At 40.8% G+C, this 20837-nt stretch overlaps 1 protein-coding gene across 1 annotated transcript; it reads left to right on the top strand.

The window, feature by feature from the left end:
* Positions 1–927: 927 nt before the first annotated feature.
* Positions 928–20535, top strand: GPR37 (G protein-coupled receptor 37). Its single transcript, XM_042467854.1, has 2 exons — positions 928–2308; positions 17737–20535. The coding sequence occupies exons 1-2, from the start codon at positions 1331–1333 to the stop codon at positions 18553–18555; spliced, it is 1797 nt and encodes a 598-aa protein (XP_042323788.1). The 5' UTR covers positions 928–1330; the 3' UTR covers positions 18556–20535.
* Positions 20536–20837: the final 302 nt, after the last annotated feature.

Here is a 20837-nt window from a genome sequence, read left to right as displayed (position 1 = left end):
AAAGAGAGGGAAGGAGAAACTGGGAGCCACGGAGGAGGAGGAGGGTCTCCCAGCCATTCCGCCTGCCTCCCTCTGCTCTCCTCAGAAGTGGGGCAAGCCCTGCTCCGGAGCGGCAGACGGCGGCGGCGGCGGCGGAGACCCTGGAGAGCGGCGCCTGCGCAATCCTCCCCCTGAGCCACCCATCCCTCTCTCTCTCTCTCTCTCTCTCTCTCTCTCAGTCCTTCCTTCCATCCTCCTCCCCTTTATTCCTCCCCTTCCCTTCTTTCCTCCCAGCCTCCACAAAGCGCTGGCGTCGAGAGGGGCTTAGCCAAGCCGAAGCCCACCTCTGGACTCTGGAGCCCCGGAGGAGAGAAAGGAGAAGGAGGAAGGAAGGAAGGAAGGAAGGAAGGAAGGAAGGAGGGAGGGAGGGAGCAGCCCAGGGACTGCCGTCACAGGGGGAGCCCACCTGGCTGGTTGCTTTGAGGAAGGAAAGGAGCCCCAGTTCTGGGGAAAGAGCAGGATACCCAGAAACAGAAGAAGAAGAGTAATAAAGGGGGAGCAACACGTTGTTGGCAGCGGGGTCTCTCCTCTCTTTCTCTTTCTCTTTCTCTCTCTCTTTCTCTCTGCTTTTCCCCCCAAGTTGGAAAAAAAGGGGGGGGACCCCACACAACTTTGACCAAAGGAAAAGCTTCTCTCCTTCCTTTTGGCAGAAAATAGAATAAAAAGGAAGGGAAGGGACTCCTCTTCCTCTTCCTCCTCCTCCTCTTCTTCCTTGGCGCCCTCCTCTCTGCTCTTGGGGTGGTTTGGGTCTGTGAGGAGAAACAACAACAACAACCAAGAAGCAGAAGAAGAAGCAGCACAGGCTCCAGGCTCCTCAGGGCTCCCAGTGGCGCGCTTTCCCTGCCCCAGAAGAAGAGCCCGTCTGCCTCGTCCTCCTTCCTCCCTCCCTTCCTCCCTCGGGGCCAATGCCTTTCGGGGCCCCTGCCTTTCCTTCGGGGCCCCCGGCGGAGGGCTGAGGGTGCCAGGGGCGAGGATGCCCAGCGGAGGGGAAGAGCCATCGTCCCTCAGGAGGGAACTTTCCAAGGGCTGCTGCACCCAAAGGCTGCCCAGAAGCAAGTCCCTGGCTAAGAGGGCTTTCCTCTCCCTCTCTTTTCTCCCTTAGCCTTGCTTTCCCCAAGCCCAGGCAACATGGATGTGAAGCCAACCTGAAGCCTCTCCTGGAGGAAATCCAAACTCTTCTTGTCATCTATTCATTGACCTGGCACTTTTCTTCGCCGTCTTTTGGGGGCCATGTCTGTACCTGGCAACTTCACCCCCTGGGACTAAAGGATCTCTGTCACCCCCCTGAACCATGCGTCTCCTGGAGGCCTCCCTTGGCTTGGCTTGGCTCTTCCTGGGCAGCCTCTCTGCCTTGGCAGCCTTCAGAGCAGCTGGGGGCAGAAAGGGCAAGGAGTGTGGCTCAGGGTGCCAGGCTTCTCCTCATCCTCAGCTCCTTCAACACAGAGCAACCGGGCAAGAAGTTGCCTGGAGCAGAGGAAGTTGGCATGATATGGATGGGGCTTTCTCCCAGAGTGGCCGATCCAAAGCCTCTCCTGAGACCTGGGCTCCATTGGAGGATTACAGTAGTGCCAAGGATTGGAGTCTGGTTCACGTTGCCCACCGTGGAGAAGCCTTACCACTCTCTGTTGGCCCTTCAGGAGAACATGTGCATGAAGACACTTTTGTAGCCTTGGAGGCTGGGAGACACTTGGATCTCTCTAAGCAGGTGGCAGAAAGCAGGTGGCACAGGGCAGGGACTGGGTCCAAGAGGCACGCTAGAATTAAGCGAGGTGCCACTGAGCTCCAGGACCAAGGAAGACTAGAGAAAGCCAAGGCTTTTGAGAATACCCGCCTTGTGAGAAACATTGACAACTCCACACACGGCCAAAGAACTCGTGTGGCAGAGGATGATCTGCCTCAGGCGTTGCCCTTGAATGGCTCCACGGCTCATGCCGGGGAGAGGGACGCCGGTGCCCTGCGGAATGGGACCTTCCGGCCCGGCCGGGTCAAGAATCCTTTCTACCCCTTGACAGAGGAGTCCTACGGTGCCTACGCTGTCATGTGCCTGTCGATAGTGATCTTTGGCATTGGGATCATGGGCAACATGGCCGTGATGTGCATCGTGTGCCACAACTACTACATGAGGAGCATCTCCAACTCCTTGCTGGCCAACCTGGCCTTTTGGGATTTCCTCATCATTTTCTTCTGCTTGCCGCTGGTGATCTTTCAAGAACTCACCAAAAAGTGGCTGCTGGATGATTTTTCATGCAAAATTGTACCATACATTGAGGTAAGCTACATGAACGTCGACGCGGCCCTTAATATTAGCTGGGATCGTGGTCTTTTTGCTTTCTTAATTGCAAAACGTATTTTGTATTTTGCTGACCGCTCCTTAAATATTTATTGTTCTTCCTTGCCTAGTCCTCTGAAGAAGTTTGGAGTATCCAGTTAACTCCTGGGTGGTATGTGCATCATTTCATCTCCCTCCTCAACCTTGTCCTTCGGAACTTCTTTCTGTCTTTCTTTCTTTCTTTCTTTCTTTCTTTCTTTCTTTCATTGTGTTCATTTCAAGAGGTGAAGTATTGCAGCTTTAAAATAAAAGAAAATCTGGTAGAACATTGATCTAATTTACTCCTGCAGCTCAGACTGGTTCAGCTAGGATATTTCCATTTTAAGCTTTGTCCTCTTGACTTCACTCTGATTGTGAATCCATGATGCAGTTCAAAGTAATTCAGTTGAAATAGTTGGGATTTACTTTTACATATCAGGTCTGATCCACAGATCCTCATGTCCATGAGTTTTCTGTTCTGTGTTCACAAGCACAACATACTGCATTCAGAAAGACTGTCAGTGAGTGGATGACTATGTCAGTGTGTGGTTAACAATTTTGGTTAAGGGCAGTAGGGCTGGGGTTCAGATTTGTGTTCCTAGCCACACTTTTCCATTTTGATTTCAAAGCAGATTTGAAATGTCGTGAAAGTAATGATTTCAATAACTCTTACTTGAAAACACGTTTCCTTGAAAACAGTAAAATAGTAAAACTTATTTCCAGCTTCTGCTTCTGGAAAGTATTAAACTGGCTTAAGCCAAAGTATTCTCTTTTAATTGATAGATCAGACTATCGTAAGAAATCATGATTCAGTTCATGGCAACTTTTGCATCTCTCTATACTTCGACATATTGCAAAGTCACATGGGAGGAGAAAGGCTTGCTGTTGCCAGATATACTTAAGAAAAAAAGGTGTGTGTGTGTGTATATATATATATATATATATGTGTGTGTGTATATGTATATGTGTGTGTGTGTGCATATATATATATGTATGTATGTATATGTATATATATGTGTGTGTGTGTGTGTGTGTATATATATATATATATATCTTCTTTTTTTCTTAAGTATATCTTCTTTATTTTCTTAAGTATATACACACTCTCTCACACACACATATATCTTATTCCAGAATTGAAAGAGGGCTGAGTGAAGGATGTGGCTTAATAGTTTGAAACTCATACATGTGATCGATGTATTGTTAATATAGCTTATCATTTCCAGATCCCCTACTTTTTAAAAACCCTTTGTTAAGTGCTTCAGGTTGCCTTTAAATCTCACTTGGCAAGTGCACCAATGTCCTGTCAGCCACGCTTTCAGCCAGCTGGCCAGAATCTTGCCTCTATTCAGGTTGTCTGTTTTATTTATTTACTGGAAAAAATACAAAACCACTAAAGCTAGTGGGTGGTATGGAGTAATTTTGGCAGGCAGTGCTACTTCTCGTGTATGACAATATGTCCACTATCATTCATTTAAGTCACAGGGGAAGAACAAGTGAGGGGGAGGGAAGTGTCTCCTTATCCCTTATGAAGGACATTCTGTTTTCATTGGATTCCACTGAAATTGCATTTACTCCGGAGAATACTCTGGTACTCAGTGTAACTGCCAGGATGGAATTTCTGAAGATGGAGAATGTGTGTGAACTTCTCTCTTCTCCCAGTTCTCTTGTAGAAGGAGGAGTAGTGGCATATAAATAAATCACTTTGATTTCTCTCATTTAAATATTGTCCTTTAGGTATGATCCCCAACTGTGGAACTCCCTATAAAACAAGCTGTGCTGGATAAATGTGTTGTTTTTTATAAAAAACAAAACAAAACCCAGAGACAATTGTAAGTCTGTATATCACTGTAATTACTATCAGTATTACTTTACTTTAGATTTCTACTTGACATGCAGTTGTGCCTTTAAAGTGGTAATTGTGCAAAGATTTCTTTGACTTACACCACTGTTGCAAGATTGCAACTCCCATCAACCGCTGGCATTGGCTGTGCAGGCCCAAACCTTCACAAGTTGCCCACCCTCTAACTCTCAAGGGTCAGTCATTTTGAAAGTTATATTTGTGATATACAGAACATGAGAATGAACCCTTCTGGATCTAAATAAGGCTTACATAGTCTATCATGTTGTATTAAATAGAGTCCAACCAGTTGCCTCTGGAAAAAGGCCAAAGTGAACATGAAACAAACTTGTCTCTCCTCACATCTCCTATTTAGAGCTTGAAAATGTCACTTTTGGAGACTACAGCTGCCAGAATGCCTCAGCAGGTATAGTCACTCCTGGCTGGGGGAATTCTGGCCATTGTAATCTAAAAGTAGTTTTTGATTTGCAAATCTGTAGTGACTAGTTGCTCAACTTGTGTTGAATGGACCAAATAACTTCATCTCATTCCATTTTAGCATGGAGTGAAAGCCCACAGAAAATTGGCCATATTGTGCAAAAGAACAATCTGTTTATTTTGAACAAGCTACACAAGTTTTAATTTAGCCTAAGCTAAATAGAAGATAAAAGATAACTAAAAAGCAAAGAGATATCACCTTCCCCTCCCTGGGACACAGAATACTCTGTGAGTTAAATCATAAGGACAAATAACCATGCGATTGAAATTACAGAAATAAGAACATTTTGAGGGAAGAGCAATATGGTGGCCTTGGCTTCCGATTAACCCTCAAACATGAAGAACTTAAATCATACTTTGAGATAGTGCTTTGAAGTCAACCATTCTTAAGCCAACCATTCTTAAGCTAATCATGATTAATTTGTTTTCAGTGAGTCTTCTCTAAGCCCAGCTCAAGTCTGACTTCAAACCATGGGGGGAAAGCACCTTGCTTGCTTTTGCCCTCTTATTTTCATTCTGTATTTTATTTCTACTTTATGAGACCCGTTCGCAGAACTCTTCTGTTCATGACATGTGTTCTGTGTCCTCCACAGTGTATGAAGACGGTGACTTAGCGCACCATCTGTTAGCCACTTTCATAAGTTTATTGGTGTATGCTTAATCAAAGTCTAGGACTGTATTATGGAAGCAGTTCTCTTACTGCTTGCAGTGTAGCTCTAGCCCTGACTGAAAAAGATCTTGCTGTGCTGTGCTTAAAGAATTGTCTGAGGCTCTGCTGATACATTATGTCTGTTGCATGTTCTGTCCAGTCCCATACAGTTAATAATATATGGATCTGTAGTTATGATATTGATGTGGGTAGACAAATAACATAAATCCTTCCCATACAGGCATCATGGGTTGTCCTGATGGAAGAAGGATTATATCATCAGAAAGCCCATACATTACTGGAATGGCATAGATATTGGTCAAAATAGGAGACACTTTATGGTGAGAAACACTGAATGAGTCTTTTTAAGAGAGGAAACAACTAAAAACAATCCTGAAGTTATTAAGATCATTTAATACTTAGGGTTTCTGAAGAGCTGAACAAAACTTAGGTTGACGTTCCCCATGTGTATTCATGACAGACAAATGAATTTCATATTAATTGCGTGCCATGAAATCATTAAGTTTTATTAAGGCCCTTTCTCATGTGGCACATTTCCAGAATGAAACCACAAGCCCCACCTAGGTTAATCTGTCCTATTTGAATATTTGGGAGTGGTTCTTTTTTTTTAATTAGGTCTGTTAAGTCTCTGTACTGTAAACAAAATCATTTTGCTTGAGAAGTCTCTTTAAAGATTTAGAGTTAAAACCTTTGTTAATCCAACAAGAGTATACCAGCAAAAATCAATGTGACTTATTTAAGCAATGACTAACAAGTTTCTTACCTTTTTGTGGTTCTGCTGGAGTTGGGATTGATATTAGATTTAGCCTTTAAAATCCAGTGTGATGTTAATTTTTGTGTTACTGATATAAACGATAAAGAAATTAAGTAAAAGCAATTTAACTGTTAATCATACTTCACGATGGCATTCCAAAATGTTAATATGTTATGGAAACAATACACATTTTCAATTTTTGACTCACAGCTCTTAGCAGTATTCATGGGTCATTATGTTTTGTTTTTTTAATGCTTAAAAACAGTAGCTGAAAATTGAATGTAGTTTATGTTGTGCATCTTTTTTGGAAAAGTTTTTGTTGTCCAAACTATATAATAATTCAGAAGCATGTATCGTAAATTATATGTTACAAGAAATGGATTGTCTATTGTGCATCCTCCATAAATTTCTGCTGGAGTCTCCTTCATTTAATGCACTACACTTGTGATTTAGGACCTGTAGTTTTAAAGCCAAGATGAACAATATGTACTGGTAGTTTTTAAAGTTGTGAGCTGTGTCCCTGTGCTATAGTAGGTAGTCTAGAGGTGGGTGGACTGTACACAGCCCACATCGGACCTCAGATGGTCACTTTTTAAAGACATCAGAGCCAACATGATGTCATGGCTTGAGTCTTCAAATCCTCATACAGCCAAGGAAACTCACTGGATGACCTCGGGCAAGTCACATTCAGCATAAAAGGAAGATAATATTAGACACCCCCCCCTTGAACAAATCTTGCCAAGAAAAACCCTTAATAGGTTTACCTTAGGGCTACCATAAGTCAGAAATGATTTGAAGACACACAGCAACTTTTTAAAACTCAAAATGGCCCTCTGAGGACCATGAGGGGGCACATTTTGCATATCTGAGAGTATTCTTGGGTGGTTTTAATGCAGGTGGTATAGAAGTTACTTTTGGCCCCAATAGGTACAAGTAAGTACAGTACTAGAAGTTACCTTTGGCCCCAGCAGGTGCATGAGGCATTTTGAATAAAAATAAAAATGAAACAATAAAAATGTGGCATGGGGGGGTGGGCTCCCAAAAAACCTTTAGGGCAAGATGTAGTTCCAGGAAACACAATTTCCCCACCCATTCCTCCCCTGGCATCCACTTTTGTGGCCTCTAGATCTTTCCTTCCGCTTCCCAAAGCTCTCTGAATATTGTTAAAATGTTGGGTGCAATATTCAGGCAAAGAAATCTCCCAAAATCCTGAAATATCTGGAAATGTAGAAAAAGCTCTCCTTATATCCAATACCTTCTTTCACCCTCATTTCCTTTTCAAACTGGTGACAGGAAGTGATTAAATGAAACTTTATTTTGAAGGGAACAGAGGGAAAAGTAGGTATTTTTGCATTCAGGTAGGGATGCACCCTGGGCAAGGGCATTCAGAGGGGGGATTTACTTACTCCAATGCAGCTGCCCACCCAGGCCCTAGATTAAACCCACAGATGTCACAAGTTATGGATTTCAACCTCAATCAAAATCTGTTGTGACAAGTTCTCACTAAGCAACTGTTATGCATCCATGGCTGCATTTGACAGATAATGTAGAGTTTTAAAAAAGTTTTTTTTAAGTTTAAAAAAAAAACCAGCTGCTTACCTTGATATTATTCCAATGGTTCAAGGCCACACTAACAGGAATTACTTGTAAATGATTATTTTGCTACGAATTATAATATGGATGCTAATTATGGAAAAGTATTCTCACACACTTTTTTCCTTTTTACCATAACCTACCTGAAAGGATTGCTCTCAGTGGAAAAAGAAATATTAGGGAGAAGACCATCTGCGACCCCATACAGACTGGCCAATCTAAAGCTGCTTTGGGTCACTTTGGAGGTATGCTGTTTAAATGATGCATGCGTCCTAAGAGTCTGGACACCATGCCAAAGCCACACTCCAGTCCTAAGGACTGGAGCGCAGCTTTGGCACAGCTTCTGGCCCCTTAAGATGTGCGTGTCATTTAAACAGCATACCTCCAAAGTGACCCGAAGCAGCTTTATTTTGGCCTGTCTGTTTGGGCCCTATGCTTCCTTGAGTAATGTGGGAGAAAAATATAAATAGTCGGTCCTCCACATTCACGGTTTCAAATTTGTGTTTTTGATTATTTGCGACTTTGTAGCTGCTGCTTAACAGTGTCAGTCTCTTCACACACACCTTTCCTCCCAGCCAGCCAAAACCAACACCATACATTCCCCTGCTTTGCCAAAGTTTGCATCCTCTTAATTTCCAAAGACCTTCCCTTTGAATGTGGTGTTTGCAGCCACCCCCGGGAGGATCCAATTTCTCTCCCCTCCTCCCCTTCTCTCCTGACCAGACAGAAGCAACTCTGTACCTTACATTTCTGGTGATGGTTGCAAACATTGGATTCAGAGTGGGGAGACTTTGGAACTGAGGAGAATGCAAAGTTTGTCAAAGTGGGGAAGATACGTTGTTGCTTTCGTTTGACTTTGGAAATGGGGAGAATGCAAAGTTTGTCAAAGTGGGGAAGATACGTAGTTGCTTTCGTCTGGCTGGGAGAGAGAGAGAGGAAGGGGAGGAGGAGAGAAGGTGGCTTCTAACATCAGATTGAAAGTGGAAGCACTTTGGAAATGAGGGGGAGGCTATGATTTTTAAGATTGCAAAGAGAGTTAAGTGTGGTGCTCTTGGTGGGAGAGTACTGTACTCTTTATCATTCATGGGGGAGTGCTAACATATTCATGGTTTTTCCAGTTTTGTGGGGGTCCTAGGCCCCTAATACCCCAAATGTGGTGGGGTGACTGTACCATAAAAAGAGCTTTAGCCTAGCCATTGTTGCTATTTATTTATTTATTTATTTATTTGTTATTTCCATATCCTCTTTTTGATAGCACCTTTGTAGAGTGGATAAGCACAAAACAGTTTTTTAAAAAAGAACACCATATTGAAAGCATTATAAACAATTTGGCAAATCAAAATAATGAAAACAGGTTCAAACAATTTATAGCCATAATGCATACACAGATTTTGGTAAAATCTACTTGGCCCCAAAAGCTTTAATAAAAAGCCATGGATTTTGTTTTTGTTTTATTTTTCTTCAGGGCTGGAATGATACCAGTAATGTTGCCATTGAGCTATGTATGATTATGAAGTGATAACATGTTACTTCCAGAATGGGACTTCCACCCTCTGGGTCAAGTTTTACAGGGTGGGACTTCTTCCCCCACCCTCCTGGGCTTTCAGCTGCCTCTCTGGAAACAGCTGAAGGCCCACTCCTGGTCCTCCTCTTCCTTGCCCTCCACAAGCCCTGAAAAATGGCTTTGCATGCCATCTGTGGCATGCGTGCCATAGGTTCGCCACCATAGTTATAGGATATTGCATAAGCATTTTGTTTTTGCAGGCTTCGTTTCTGTATGATTCTAAGAGCCGTTTGACAGTTTCCCTCTACATTAACTCCTTAACAGTCTTAATATCTTCAACATTTTTTCTCCCCGAACAAAGAGTTACTTGCATTAACATTATTTCTCCCCCATCTTTATCTCCCTGATTGACTGATCTTTATTTGAAATATTAAAAATGTTAGGTAAACATTTAATATTGTAAAAAACATGGATTATCCCAGGTAAGGGGATATTAGACAACTTGGAAAGTTTAACTATATTAGTCAAGGGTCCAGAGTATCTTTTCTTTGAATAATGGCTGAAGGACTTAGTAGTGTCTTTTGAAATTAGGCCCAAAATACATGGGTCAAAAGAAACAGCTTCTGGCTGCCTTGGAGGCAAGCCGTTTATACAACACACATCTCCAATGCATCTGGAAGCTGCGCCAAGCCCACGCTCCAGTCTTTAGACTGGAGCAAAAAGAAGCCAGGATAACCTGGCTCCTGGTGGCATGGCTTGTGTGTGATTCATAGTCAAATGAACCAGGGACTTATTTTCTTGACAAACTGGGAAACTGAAATATATTTGTCTTCTCACTTTTATCACTTGTTCGAATCTTTGCAATGTTCTTGGCTCAAAAACAGCAAAACACATACAAAATGTGTATTTTAGGAAAGAATGCAGAGAAAACACACATTAGGGTGAAATGTATACTAAAATACATATTGGGGAGGAAATGTGAAGAGTGCATATTTTTCTGTATTTAGTGCAATCACTGATGTACAGCAGGTGTGACATACTCATGATTGAACACATGCAAAACTGCCATGGACTGCAAATGGAAAGATCTGCTTCTCCCCAAATAAAACACACACACACACACACACCCAGCACAAGGACTTGTTGCAAAAATGTTCATTTCACTTATAATGGTGGTTATAATTGGACATAAGGAACTTCTTATCAGAGACCCTTTCACACTATACAATTATATGCTTGATTCCATTTTAAGTGCCTTGGATTTAGCACTTAAAGTGATTTGTAGTTTGCAGTTTCTTGAGGCAACAGAGCTTTCTGGCTGAGAATTCTAAATACCCTTCCCTAAACTGCAGTCCTAGAATTTCTTTGGATGTTGTCATGGCCATTAAAGTGGAATCATGGCTCTATAAATGTGTAATGCAAAAGAGCCCCAGGTGTACAAGTAGGCATGACAGCATTCCTTCAGTCTACATTCTAACGCCATATCCTCCTTTTGATAGCACCTTTGTAGTGTGGATAATAGTGCATAGTTTATTAGTCAGGGTAAGCTGCAAGAATATTGTTGTAGGAAAGGGCAAGGATTTAATTTCTTCATGAATTTAACAGAAAGAATTTAAGAATTCAAAGTCTGAATGTGGGAGAAAAGAAAACCACCAGACTGTTCCTTTGCTGAAATGGTCCCAAGTGAATCTAACTATAGATGACTAGAGCTCCCATTACAGGTCTACATACTATTTGTGTCATGCTCTTTATAGATGAGCTATTAATGTAACTTGCTAATTCTTTACTCCACATTTTCTTCCCTTAAAAAAGTTCCAGGTTCTATTTAAATCCTTGCTTTTTGGCAAACATACAGATATTCTGCCAACCAGGCTTTTGGCCAGCTGATCAGACTTGCTTTTGATCATTCTGATATTAGAAAGGCTTGTCTCTTTCATTTATCCCCTGTTCCTTCCTCACATCTTAAAAGATACATGCAAGTAGAGAATAGTAACAATTGGTTCTGACCACAGATGATCCACAAATATTTGTATCTCTTTTAAATTCTGTACACGAGATATCAAAAGAGAAAGGGATTTGTCTTGGACTTGGCAGAAAGCAGAGATCAGCAATATTTGGGAGGTTTAAAAAGCTACATTTGTTATCTTGGTGCTACAGAATTAGTTCTGCCTGTTCTGGCCTTCACATTAAGCTCTCCTCTAAATTTACACAATAAAGGATGTTGAGATTGCTCTTTAAATCTGAAGAAGTAAATATTCTAGTACTAGTTTGAAAAACTCCAGCACCAACAGCTTGTAAGTCCAGATGACTTCAGCACCACTTTTGACACCAAAATGGCAGTACTGTTCTAGGTGTTTACATGCAGCCAATACACCATCAGAATAACCAGAATTACATTTAAAGGTACACTTTAAGTGCTCCTACAGCTTTGTGGGAGCTTCATGTCTATTCTGCGAAAAGATGGATTATCCAATTACATCAGATACAGTACCCAGGTCTCAACCATGGGTCATCTCTGGCCGTTCCTACACTGCTGCTGATGTAGCTAAACGCTTTGACTTTCTACATGTTTCAGACTACAGCTCCCACAGTCTCTCACTAATGGCAATGCTGGGTGAAGCTGGTGGGAGCTGTAAGGTAATATATCTAGATGGCAAAAGGTTTCCCAAATCTGAGATAAAAGATAAGGGACATAAGATAAGGGAGATAAAAGATAAGGGACAGTACAGATGGGAGACTCCATGCCACCCCTGTAAGTCTTGAGTCTGTGCTTCAGCATCCCCATGCTGCAGCGTAGATGCACCACAAAAAAAGCCACCTAGAGCTTCTTTTTGTGATACCAGAAGCAGGAAGGAGCGTCGCCATGATGACACATTCTGCCAGTGATGTCTGGTTGCTGTATGGCAGTGGCAGCATCATGGTGGCCCCCGTATGGATGGGAGGCTGCCATGATGCTGCTGCTGTCACGTGCTAGGGTTCTGGAGCGTGCGGATGCTGTGCATTCCGGAACCCTAGTATCAGTGGCAGCACGCCAATTTTGGCCCGTCTGTCCCAGGCCTAAGATGGACCAAAACACTATCAACATTCATTCACATATGAATTAGGAACTGTTCTCTCTTTCCATGCATGTGCTTTCTCTCCCACATTTATTTCATACCCAGTAAAAACCATGTGAATAAGTAACAGGCTAAGATCATGACTAACCTATTATATATTTTTATGGTTTAATCAATTTGCAGTTTACCTGTGGTAAACTATCCTGAAAGCCAATGAAAAAGTGGGTTAAAATTTTTATTTTACAAACATAATATGTCACCTGCTGAGACCTCTGTAAGGAGAAGACACATTTGTCAGAGTCAAGAAAGATCCATATTGAATTAACTTAGTAGCTGGGCAAAATCATAGTTATGGCTAGAACTAAGAACTGGCTCAGTTCAGAGTTCTGTTTATAAAAAAAAGCAAGAAAGAAATTATGTAAGCAGTCCTGAGTCCTTCAGTTTGAATTCTCCATAGTTGCAAATCAGTCCCAGGCTAATCTTGCATGTTTAAAAAACACGTATCTTTCCTGTTTCCAGGGCTGAGGTGTTTTATATCATCATCATCACCACCACCACCACCACCCTTCTTAGTCATCCCCATGTCCTTTTATAGCAGAGAGATTACTGTATGCACTCATGTTCAAATATAGAAATTTTAGTTAAAAAATCAATCCAAAAATTCTGGGCCAACTTATCCATAGGTCAATGTAAGTACCATACCTTAATGCTTACCAAAAAATAAGGAACCATCTCCTTCTCTGAGTAGAGTGACAAAAGGTGAGAGCTTAGTCCATCCTGGGAGAATCTAACAGAAGCACCCACTCCTGCTAATCTTCCTGCGATAGTGCCGCTTCTGGCCTTTCTGAATCCCTGGACAGGAAAATCATAGTGGTGGCGTATATTTGGCACTTTCCTTCGTAGTAGCAGTAGAAGGGGTTGATTTTCCCAAGACATAGTAAGCTCTTGCTTTTCACAACTCTATTCAGAGAAGGGAATCTTTTTTGATAAAAGTTAATACTTTACATTAAATCTTGCCTTTACATCGTTTTTGACATGTGTGCATTTTCTTAGCACCACCCCTCAGCCTGGCTGCCTCCCCACACACTGCACAGCCACTATTGGCTGTAATTCCCTCCTCATCCATCCATCCTTTAGGGGAGCAAAAACAATTATGCCTGCCAGAACTTCGTAAGTTTTTTGACATCACTTCCCTTTCTTTACATCCTTTGTTACATGCCTCTATGTGCTACCGTCAATTTATCCACAGGTCATATCAAAATCCTTAATTTGCCCCCCTCCAACCTGCCTTCAACTGATACATGAGGTCAACTTATACACAAATATATGTGGTATGGATCATTCTAAGATGGTAGTTCTCTGCTCTCAGCCAGCCCAACAGGTTCTTTAAGTTTTAAGGTATTGTCTGTACTGTTCCCTGGATGAAAACACTGCATACAACAGGGTTTGGGAATCATAGAGGGAAGCGACCACAAAGGCCATCCAGCCTAACCTCCTGGCTGTGCAGAAACACAGAATCAAAACATCCCTGACTAATAGCCATCCAGCTTCTGATTAAGGGAGAGTGTTCTACATTTGAACAGCTCTTACTTTCAGGTAGTTCTTCCTAATGTTGAGGTGGAATCTCTTTTCCTGTAGTTTGAATCTATTGCTCTGGGTCCTATTCCCTGGAGCAGCAGGAAAAAAAGCTGCTCCAGAGAATAGGACCTGGAACAGTGGATTCAAACTACAGGAAAAGATAATATGTAGCACTATCCTTTTAGATACAATAGCATGCAATACAAGGGAATTATTTGTGATGAAAATTATTATCAACACTTTTCATGTTCTGCTGCCTCACAAGATTGTCTAGGCCACATCCAGATATTAAGCCCAACAAGCGCAAACCAATTGACTCAATGACAGTTGCATATGTATTGGTTTCACAGGTCCCACTGATTCAATAGGTCTGCTGTAGCTGGTACTAATACAGTACTTGGATGAAGCTCTCTGTGTTATCAAATAAAATCTTTATCCTTATGTCCCATCCTCTATGTAAATGTCTTAAAGCAGCAATCGATAAACTCAACATGTTTTGTTTAAAACAATACAAATAATAAAATGCTCCTTAAAGAAGTAAAAAAATATACTGAACAGTTTAACAAGTTAAACACAGATTTAAACCACTTAAAATACTTTAAAACAATTCAAACCGTGCACATGTGTAGATCTGTATAAAACTGGTTAGGCTTGAAAATGTTGTGTTATCAACCTTACTTTCACTTTGTGCTGTAATGACAACAATATAAGTACCAATTAGGGCTTTGGCAAGGAGTATTCTATAATTGCAGTACTACAACAGAGAAGGCCTCTCTCATGTCTTCCTACAGTATATTGCCCTGACTGATTGTGCACATAGGAAGCCTCTCCAGCAGATCTCACACCGTAATCCCATTCATTCTCAAAACAAAAATTTCAGAACATGGAGATGGGAAAGCAGTAACCATTTTAATCTGTTGCAGTAGCAGCAACAAAGGTTTCTGTGGTATCTGAAAGACTAACAAATTTTGTTAGGGAAAACCTTCCATGGGCTCCAAATTACTCTATCAGGAACAATTATGTATGAGATGAAGTGGACTGGATTCTGGATTCTAAAACATACCATTTTTTAAAACGGACAGGACTGCTGTTGTATTAAGCAGCAATTACTTTCTGAGAATATAACATATTTCATCATTTCCCTTTGGGGGAGTAGAGTCTGAAGGTCCTTTTACACTACATAATTATAATGCTATGGTTCCACTTTAAATGCCACAGCAACAAGGAGGAACATTTAGAATTTTCTGGCAGAATTGTCTCAACAAACTACAAACCCCAGGATTCATTTGAAGTGGAATTGTAGCACTATAGTTGTGTAGTGTGAAAGGGCCCTGAAACTGAGAAGTGGTATTCATCCCATGGCATGGAATTTGAATATAGCTCCTATATTAAAGAGTCAATATGTTGGGGCATAGTGAAAAATGATTTTCTTTGTGGCCATCAAAACTGTTTCTCAGCAGACTGAAAGTTAATCTTATGTGGGTTTGGGAAACTTCTAGAGAGGACATGAATGTTTTACAGTCAAGGTTTAAGATTTACACTTTCCTATCTGACACGTTCTAGCTTTGATGTGCAAAATGCTTATTTGTTAGCTGCTTTAGCTTTTCCTTCTTATTTTGCCTTAATCTTCACTACCTCAACAAAAAAGTTTTTTTCCCCAATTTATCTGCACATTTGTTTGTGTTTACTAAGCTCCCCCCCCCCCCCCGAATCTATTTTTGGGAATTTAACTCACTAAATCAGTAGGTTTGCCTTCTGAAAATATTTACAGTGCATCTGCTGAGTCATAAATGAGCATACCTTCTATTGCAGGTTAAATAAGGGGCTGTGCAATTAAATATGCCTCCTATTGCAGGTTAATAAGGCCCTGAATGTTTCATTTCAGAGAATCACTCTTTAAGCCAGGGATTTCTCACTTCTATCCAGTGTGCCTGGCTTTTTGCAGTGGTATTGGCTTTTAGCAATCAGATATGGCCATTAAATGCTGAAGGCCAATGTGTGGGATACATTTACGTAATTGCACTCTCCATTCTTGCAGAACTTTTTATGAGATGTACATAAACAAGAATATTTCAAAATTATGATGAGAATCAGACTGCCTTTTGAAATGTGCCCATTTTGTAGAATCTTAATTATCTCAGAGCACATTAAGTAAGCAAAAGTTACAATCAGCTATCTAATATTTCATGCAGTATTTGAGGGGAGGGGTGTACTCTGCAGAAACTGGGATAATTTATTATAAGCTCCCAAAGGAAGGAAATGAAGAAAGAGTAGAAAACCCATAGCTGTTCCTATTAGTATTCCTCCAGAGCTCCAGTGTACAGTAAAAAAAAAGATGTGTGTGTTGTTGTTTTAAAAAGCAACAACATGCTTTGACCATGAAAACCAGCATAAATTTTGCAATAATGAAAACTGGACTAATAAAAGCTGTAGTCCAGTGATGCAACATGTGCATGCAGAAAGTTATCAAGGTAGGGAGGAAAGGATGCCTGTTCAAAAACCTGGAGAACTGTCTCCAGTCTTTAGAGCAGGGCTTGAAAACCTTCATCTTCCTAGCTGCTATCAGCCCTGTCTAGCATGTCCAATAGTATGTGATTGTGGGAGATCTAAAACACCTGGAAAGCCAAACGATGTGTGAAACATCAAGAGAGCCAAAGGTCATCTACACTTAGAGTAGATACTGGGTTAAAAGGACAAATGGCCTCACTCAAGATAAAGCAACTCCATATATTCTTCCATAAAGTAACACAGTATATTATTTCCTGAAGATTGCTTACACCCTGTTCTTAAACATTTATATGACGTTATCATCAGTTTGCTCTTTTCTGGAAGCCTAACAATCAATACAGAAACCTCACTGAAGTCAGTAATATGAAACTGATTTAAATTCAAGTGTGTGTTTGTGTGCCTGCCTTCATGTCACCTGTTGATTTACAGTGACCTCATGAATTTCATAGGGTTTTCTTAGGCCCAAAGCAAGTGGGCCAAATAAAGCACTTGTGTGCTTTGGGGGCATGGCATTCAAATGATGCATGCCCCCAAAGCAGCTGGAAACCACTCTGGGACCAACTAATGTGTGCTGAAGCTGGCCCCAAAAGGAGCGGCAAAAAGCTGCTCCTGCTGGTGGCCCCTTCAGGATGGCAGGAGTGGATAGATTTGGGATCATGGCAGCTGGTCACCGCAGTCCCAGAACGATTGCAGCAAAAGTGGCCGCAGATCGCTCCAGTTGGCCTGTCTGCCTTGCCCCTAAGTCAAGGAATCCCTGGAGGTGGTTTTGCCAGTTCCTTCCTCTTCAATATAGCCCACAGCACCTGTTTATTCATTGATGGTTCTCCCACCCAAGTACTAACCAGGGTTGACCCTGGTTAGCTTCCTAGATCAGATGGGATTCAGGTAATCTATTTTAAATTTCCATTAGGATTCTGATCCCAAGTGACAGGCTGGGCTATCAGAGCCCCTTTAAAATAGATTACCTGAATCTATGGGATCCTGAATCTATGGGATTACCTAGAATCAGAATCCTAATGGAAATTCTGTTTCTAAGAGACTGCTACAGGTGGCTATTGCAGCAAGGACATTTTTCTTCAATGTTGGTAGCAGGTAAAAATAGTTTTTTAAAAAATATATCAAAATTTAAGAAAGAATTGAGTTTATCTCATCTGAAGTACTTTAAGAACCTCCACAACTAAATGTTTTCAACTGTTTTTAATCTGTTTGTATCTGCTAATTATTTCAACTCAGAGGAAACTTTCTGAAGAAATTACCGGAGGGCAGGGTAGATAAGTAAATAACTGTTCTGTAGGATGGTCTGGGAGCTACCTCACAATCTTCACTCCCTATGTTTCATTCCTTCTTTGTTTTGATACTTAATTTTATTTTTTCCCCTTCTTATCCAGGTAGCATCACTTGGAGTAACCACCTTTACATTATGTGCCCTCTGCATTGACCGCTTCCGTGCTGCGACTAATGTGCAGATGTATTATGAAATGATTGAAAACTGTACGTCAACAACTGCCAAACTGGCTGTAATATGGATCGGGGCTCTACTTCTGGCACTTCCTGAGGTGGTTCTACGCCAGTTGACGAAAGAAGACTCTGAAATCAGTGGGAGCCCTCCTGTAGAACGGTGTGTGGTAAAGATCTCACCTCACTTGCCCGACACAATCTATGTCTTGGCCCTCACCTATGACGGTGCAAGGCTTTGGTGGTACTTTGGCTGTTACTTTTGCTTGCCTACTCTTTTTACCATTACTTGCTCCTTGGTGACTGCAAGAAAAATTCGAAAAGTGGAGAAGGCTTGTACAAGAGGAAACAAGCGACAAATCCAGCTGGAGAGCCAGATGAACTGTACAGTGGTGGCTTTGACCATTTTATATGGCTTTTGCATTATTCCTGAAAACATCTGCAATATTGTCACTGCCTATATGTCCACAGGGGTGTCACGACAGACTATGGACCTCCTGCACCTCATTAGTCAATTTCTGTTGTTCTTCAAGTCATGTGTGACTCCAGTTCTCCTTTTCTGTCTTTGTAAACCATTCAGTCGAGCCTTTTTGGAGTGTTGTTGCTGCTGCTGTGATGAATGCATTCAGAAGTCTTCAACGGTTACAAGTGATGACAATGACAATGAGTATACTACAGAGCTTGAACTCTCCCCTTTCAGTACTATACGTCGGGAAATGTCCACCTTTGCCTCAGTTGGGACTCACTGTTAGTCAGAATAAAGACCCACCATACAAAGTCAAGTTTCCTCCCACAATGACTTCAATTGGATTCTGGTTTTGGAATTTTAATTTTTTATTGGGAAAAAAAAAGCAAGTGGAACTCTGTAAGATTTACTGTAAACTGGTGTGCATATTAACATATTTACTTTTGAGAAATAATTTTTAGTAACTAAAACACATATGTTTTCAACATGGAGTTTTAAATAATTATATTTCTGGTGCTAGTATTTTATATATTAAGGGAAAGCAGAAGATGCTTCCACCTCCTGTATTATTAAATTAATTTACGCTGGATTTTTCTTTTATTCTTTTAAAATAACTGCTGCACACTGCTTACCTTGGTAATGATCCAGCTTGCAGTAAACATTTGTAAGGCTAGTCCTTAATGCAGCTGTGTGAAAGTAGGTTCTATTGAATGTGAACTTGCAACATTCTTCTGATAGTTATTCTGTATGGAAGTTTGTTCTTTTGGCAGGATGCTCAACAAATACTAATGACTCTTTGATTTCAGTGAAAGATAGTGAATTACACACTTAAATCTGTTAAAATCAATGGGACTGTAAATTCATTAACATAGGTTGAATTATTCTCATTGTTTTCCCCCTCTCCTTCCTTAAATAATTTATGGAAAATATGTGATTTGAAGTATTTCAGAAGAGATTTAAGACCACATTATGTAAATTATAATGAGATTATTTAGGATTTCTAAATAAATAAATAACTAGTTTAAATTAAATGTGTTTTTATTATTGGACCTGCATTTTTGATAAGCATTTTAACAATGACACCAAGAAATATGAGAAAATTTCCATAACAAGAAAAGCAGTTGTTGTTTTTTTACCCTTTACACAAACTAATTACAAAATGATTAATATTGTAATAGTCATAAATAAAAATACCCTTGGAGCTATAGCTTCATAATGGGTTGATGCAGGATTAAAACCATGAGGTTGATTTCTCTTTACCAAATGACATACGAGAACAATTTGAGTACAATTATGAGTTAGGTGGAGACTAAATACCCTGAAGGTGCCAGATCCCATCTGATCTTGGAAGCCAAGTGATGTCAGATCTGGTTAGTACTTGAGTGGGAGACCACCAACAAATACCAGGTGCTGTAGGCTGTATTTCAGAAGAAGGAACTGGCAAAACCACCTCTAAGTGTTCCTTGCCTAAGAAAATCCAATGAAATTCTTGAGGTCACCATGGGTCAGCAGGTGACCTGAAGGCACATACAAACATAATGTAGTCATTTGTATGACTGCCTTCTTGGCTTTAAGCATGAAATCCTGTGGGGCACTGGAGAGAAAGGCAGTTGTACATTGTTGCACTGAACTGGAAGTGAGGTCATATCTGCACAATAGGTTCCCAATCTAGTATGCATAAAAAAGCAACACAATCCTGTATTGGTAATAACAAACCCCATGATTTTGTAGTGTAAAATATGTTGTCAGAATATTTGCTATTTCTCTTAATGGATATTTCCTTTTTAACCTGTAGATATACAGTAAGTTTTTATATTCTGTTTGATCCAGTGGGATCCATTCAACCAGGATGTAATTACCTGTGACTCTGATAGTTTCTTTATACAATGTGTTCTACACTAAGGGTGTGTCCTCAGTCTGTGTGTAAAGCTACTGCTGTAAGTGATGGTGCCATTGTAGGGGGAGGTTTGTAAGAACTTGCCACAGAGTTTAGTGACAATAAAATCTGAAGGCTTAAAATGTGTGGTGCATATTTTGTCCCCTGATTTTTGGTTATCAAAATCATGCATACTTTGGTCAGAGTTAAATTTCGGCAAATTCAATAGACTATTTTTCTGGCTGTCTCATGTAATGTTAAAAATCAATTAAGCTGGTATCATCTGTTTACATAGGCTAGAATCCAGTGCATTTTGTCTATAGATGTAGATTCTGGAATGAAAAAAAGGATGTGACAATTCCACCCTCATCTTTCCCAGCCTTTCCTGCCACTCAGACATCTACTGGGAAAGGTTTTCCAGTGTTCTGGAGCATATCTTGAGAAGCTATAGAAGTTGTATCCCAGTTTCATTAAAAGAACTGCTTCTATCTACTGAAGGGATGAGATGTATTTTTTAAAAATAAAATACAAGCCATTGGAAATACTTCATCACACTTGAATTGAAACTATGAAAACAACAGCCAGTGGCTTAGTTAGTTATCTGCACTTAAGGGTATGTCCTCAATCTGTATATAACCCGACTGTAAAATACAGTGCCATTGGAGGAGGAGGGGTGGAAGACCTTGCCACAG

This window comes from Sceloporus undulatus, chromosome 5 (genome assembly GCF_019175285.1).
Source record: "Sceloporus undulatus isolate JIND9_A2432 ecotype Alabama chromosome 5, SceUnd_v1.1, whole genome shotgun sequence".
Classification (NCBI taxonomy): domain Eukaryota; kingdom Metazoa; phylum Chordata; class Lepidosauria; order Squamata; family Phrynosomatidae; genus Sceloporus; species Sceloporus undulatus.
Note: the sequence above shows the minus strand (reverse complement) of the source record. Positions and strands in the feature narration are given on the sequence as shown.

Excerpts from the sequence above, each read along its gene's own strand:
- GPR37 (XM_042467854.1), top strand. The coding sequence starts at position 1,331 with ATGCGTCTCCTGGAGGCCTCCCTTGGCTTGGCTTGGCTCTTCCTGGGC. Across the intron at positions 2,309-17,736 it reads AAATTGTACCATACATTGAG|GTAGCATCACTTGGAGTAAC; the intron begins GTAAGCTACATG and ends CTTCTTATCCAG.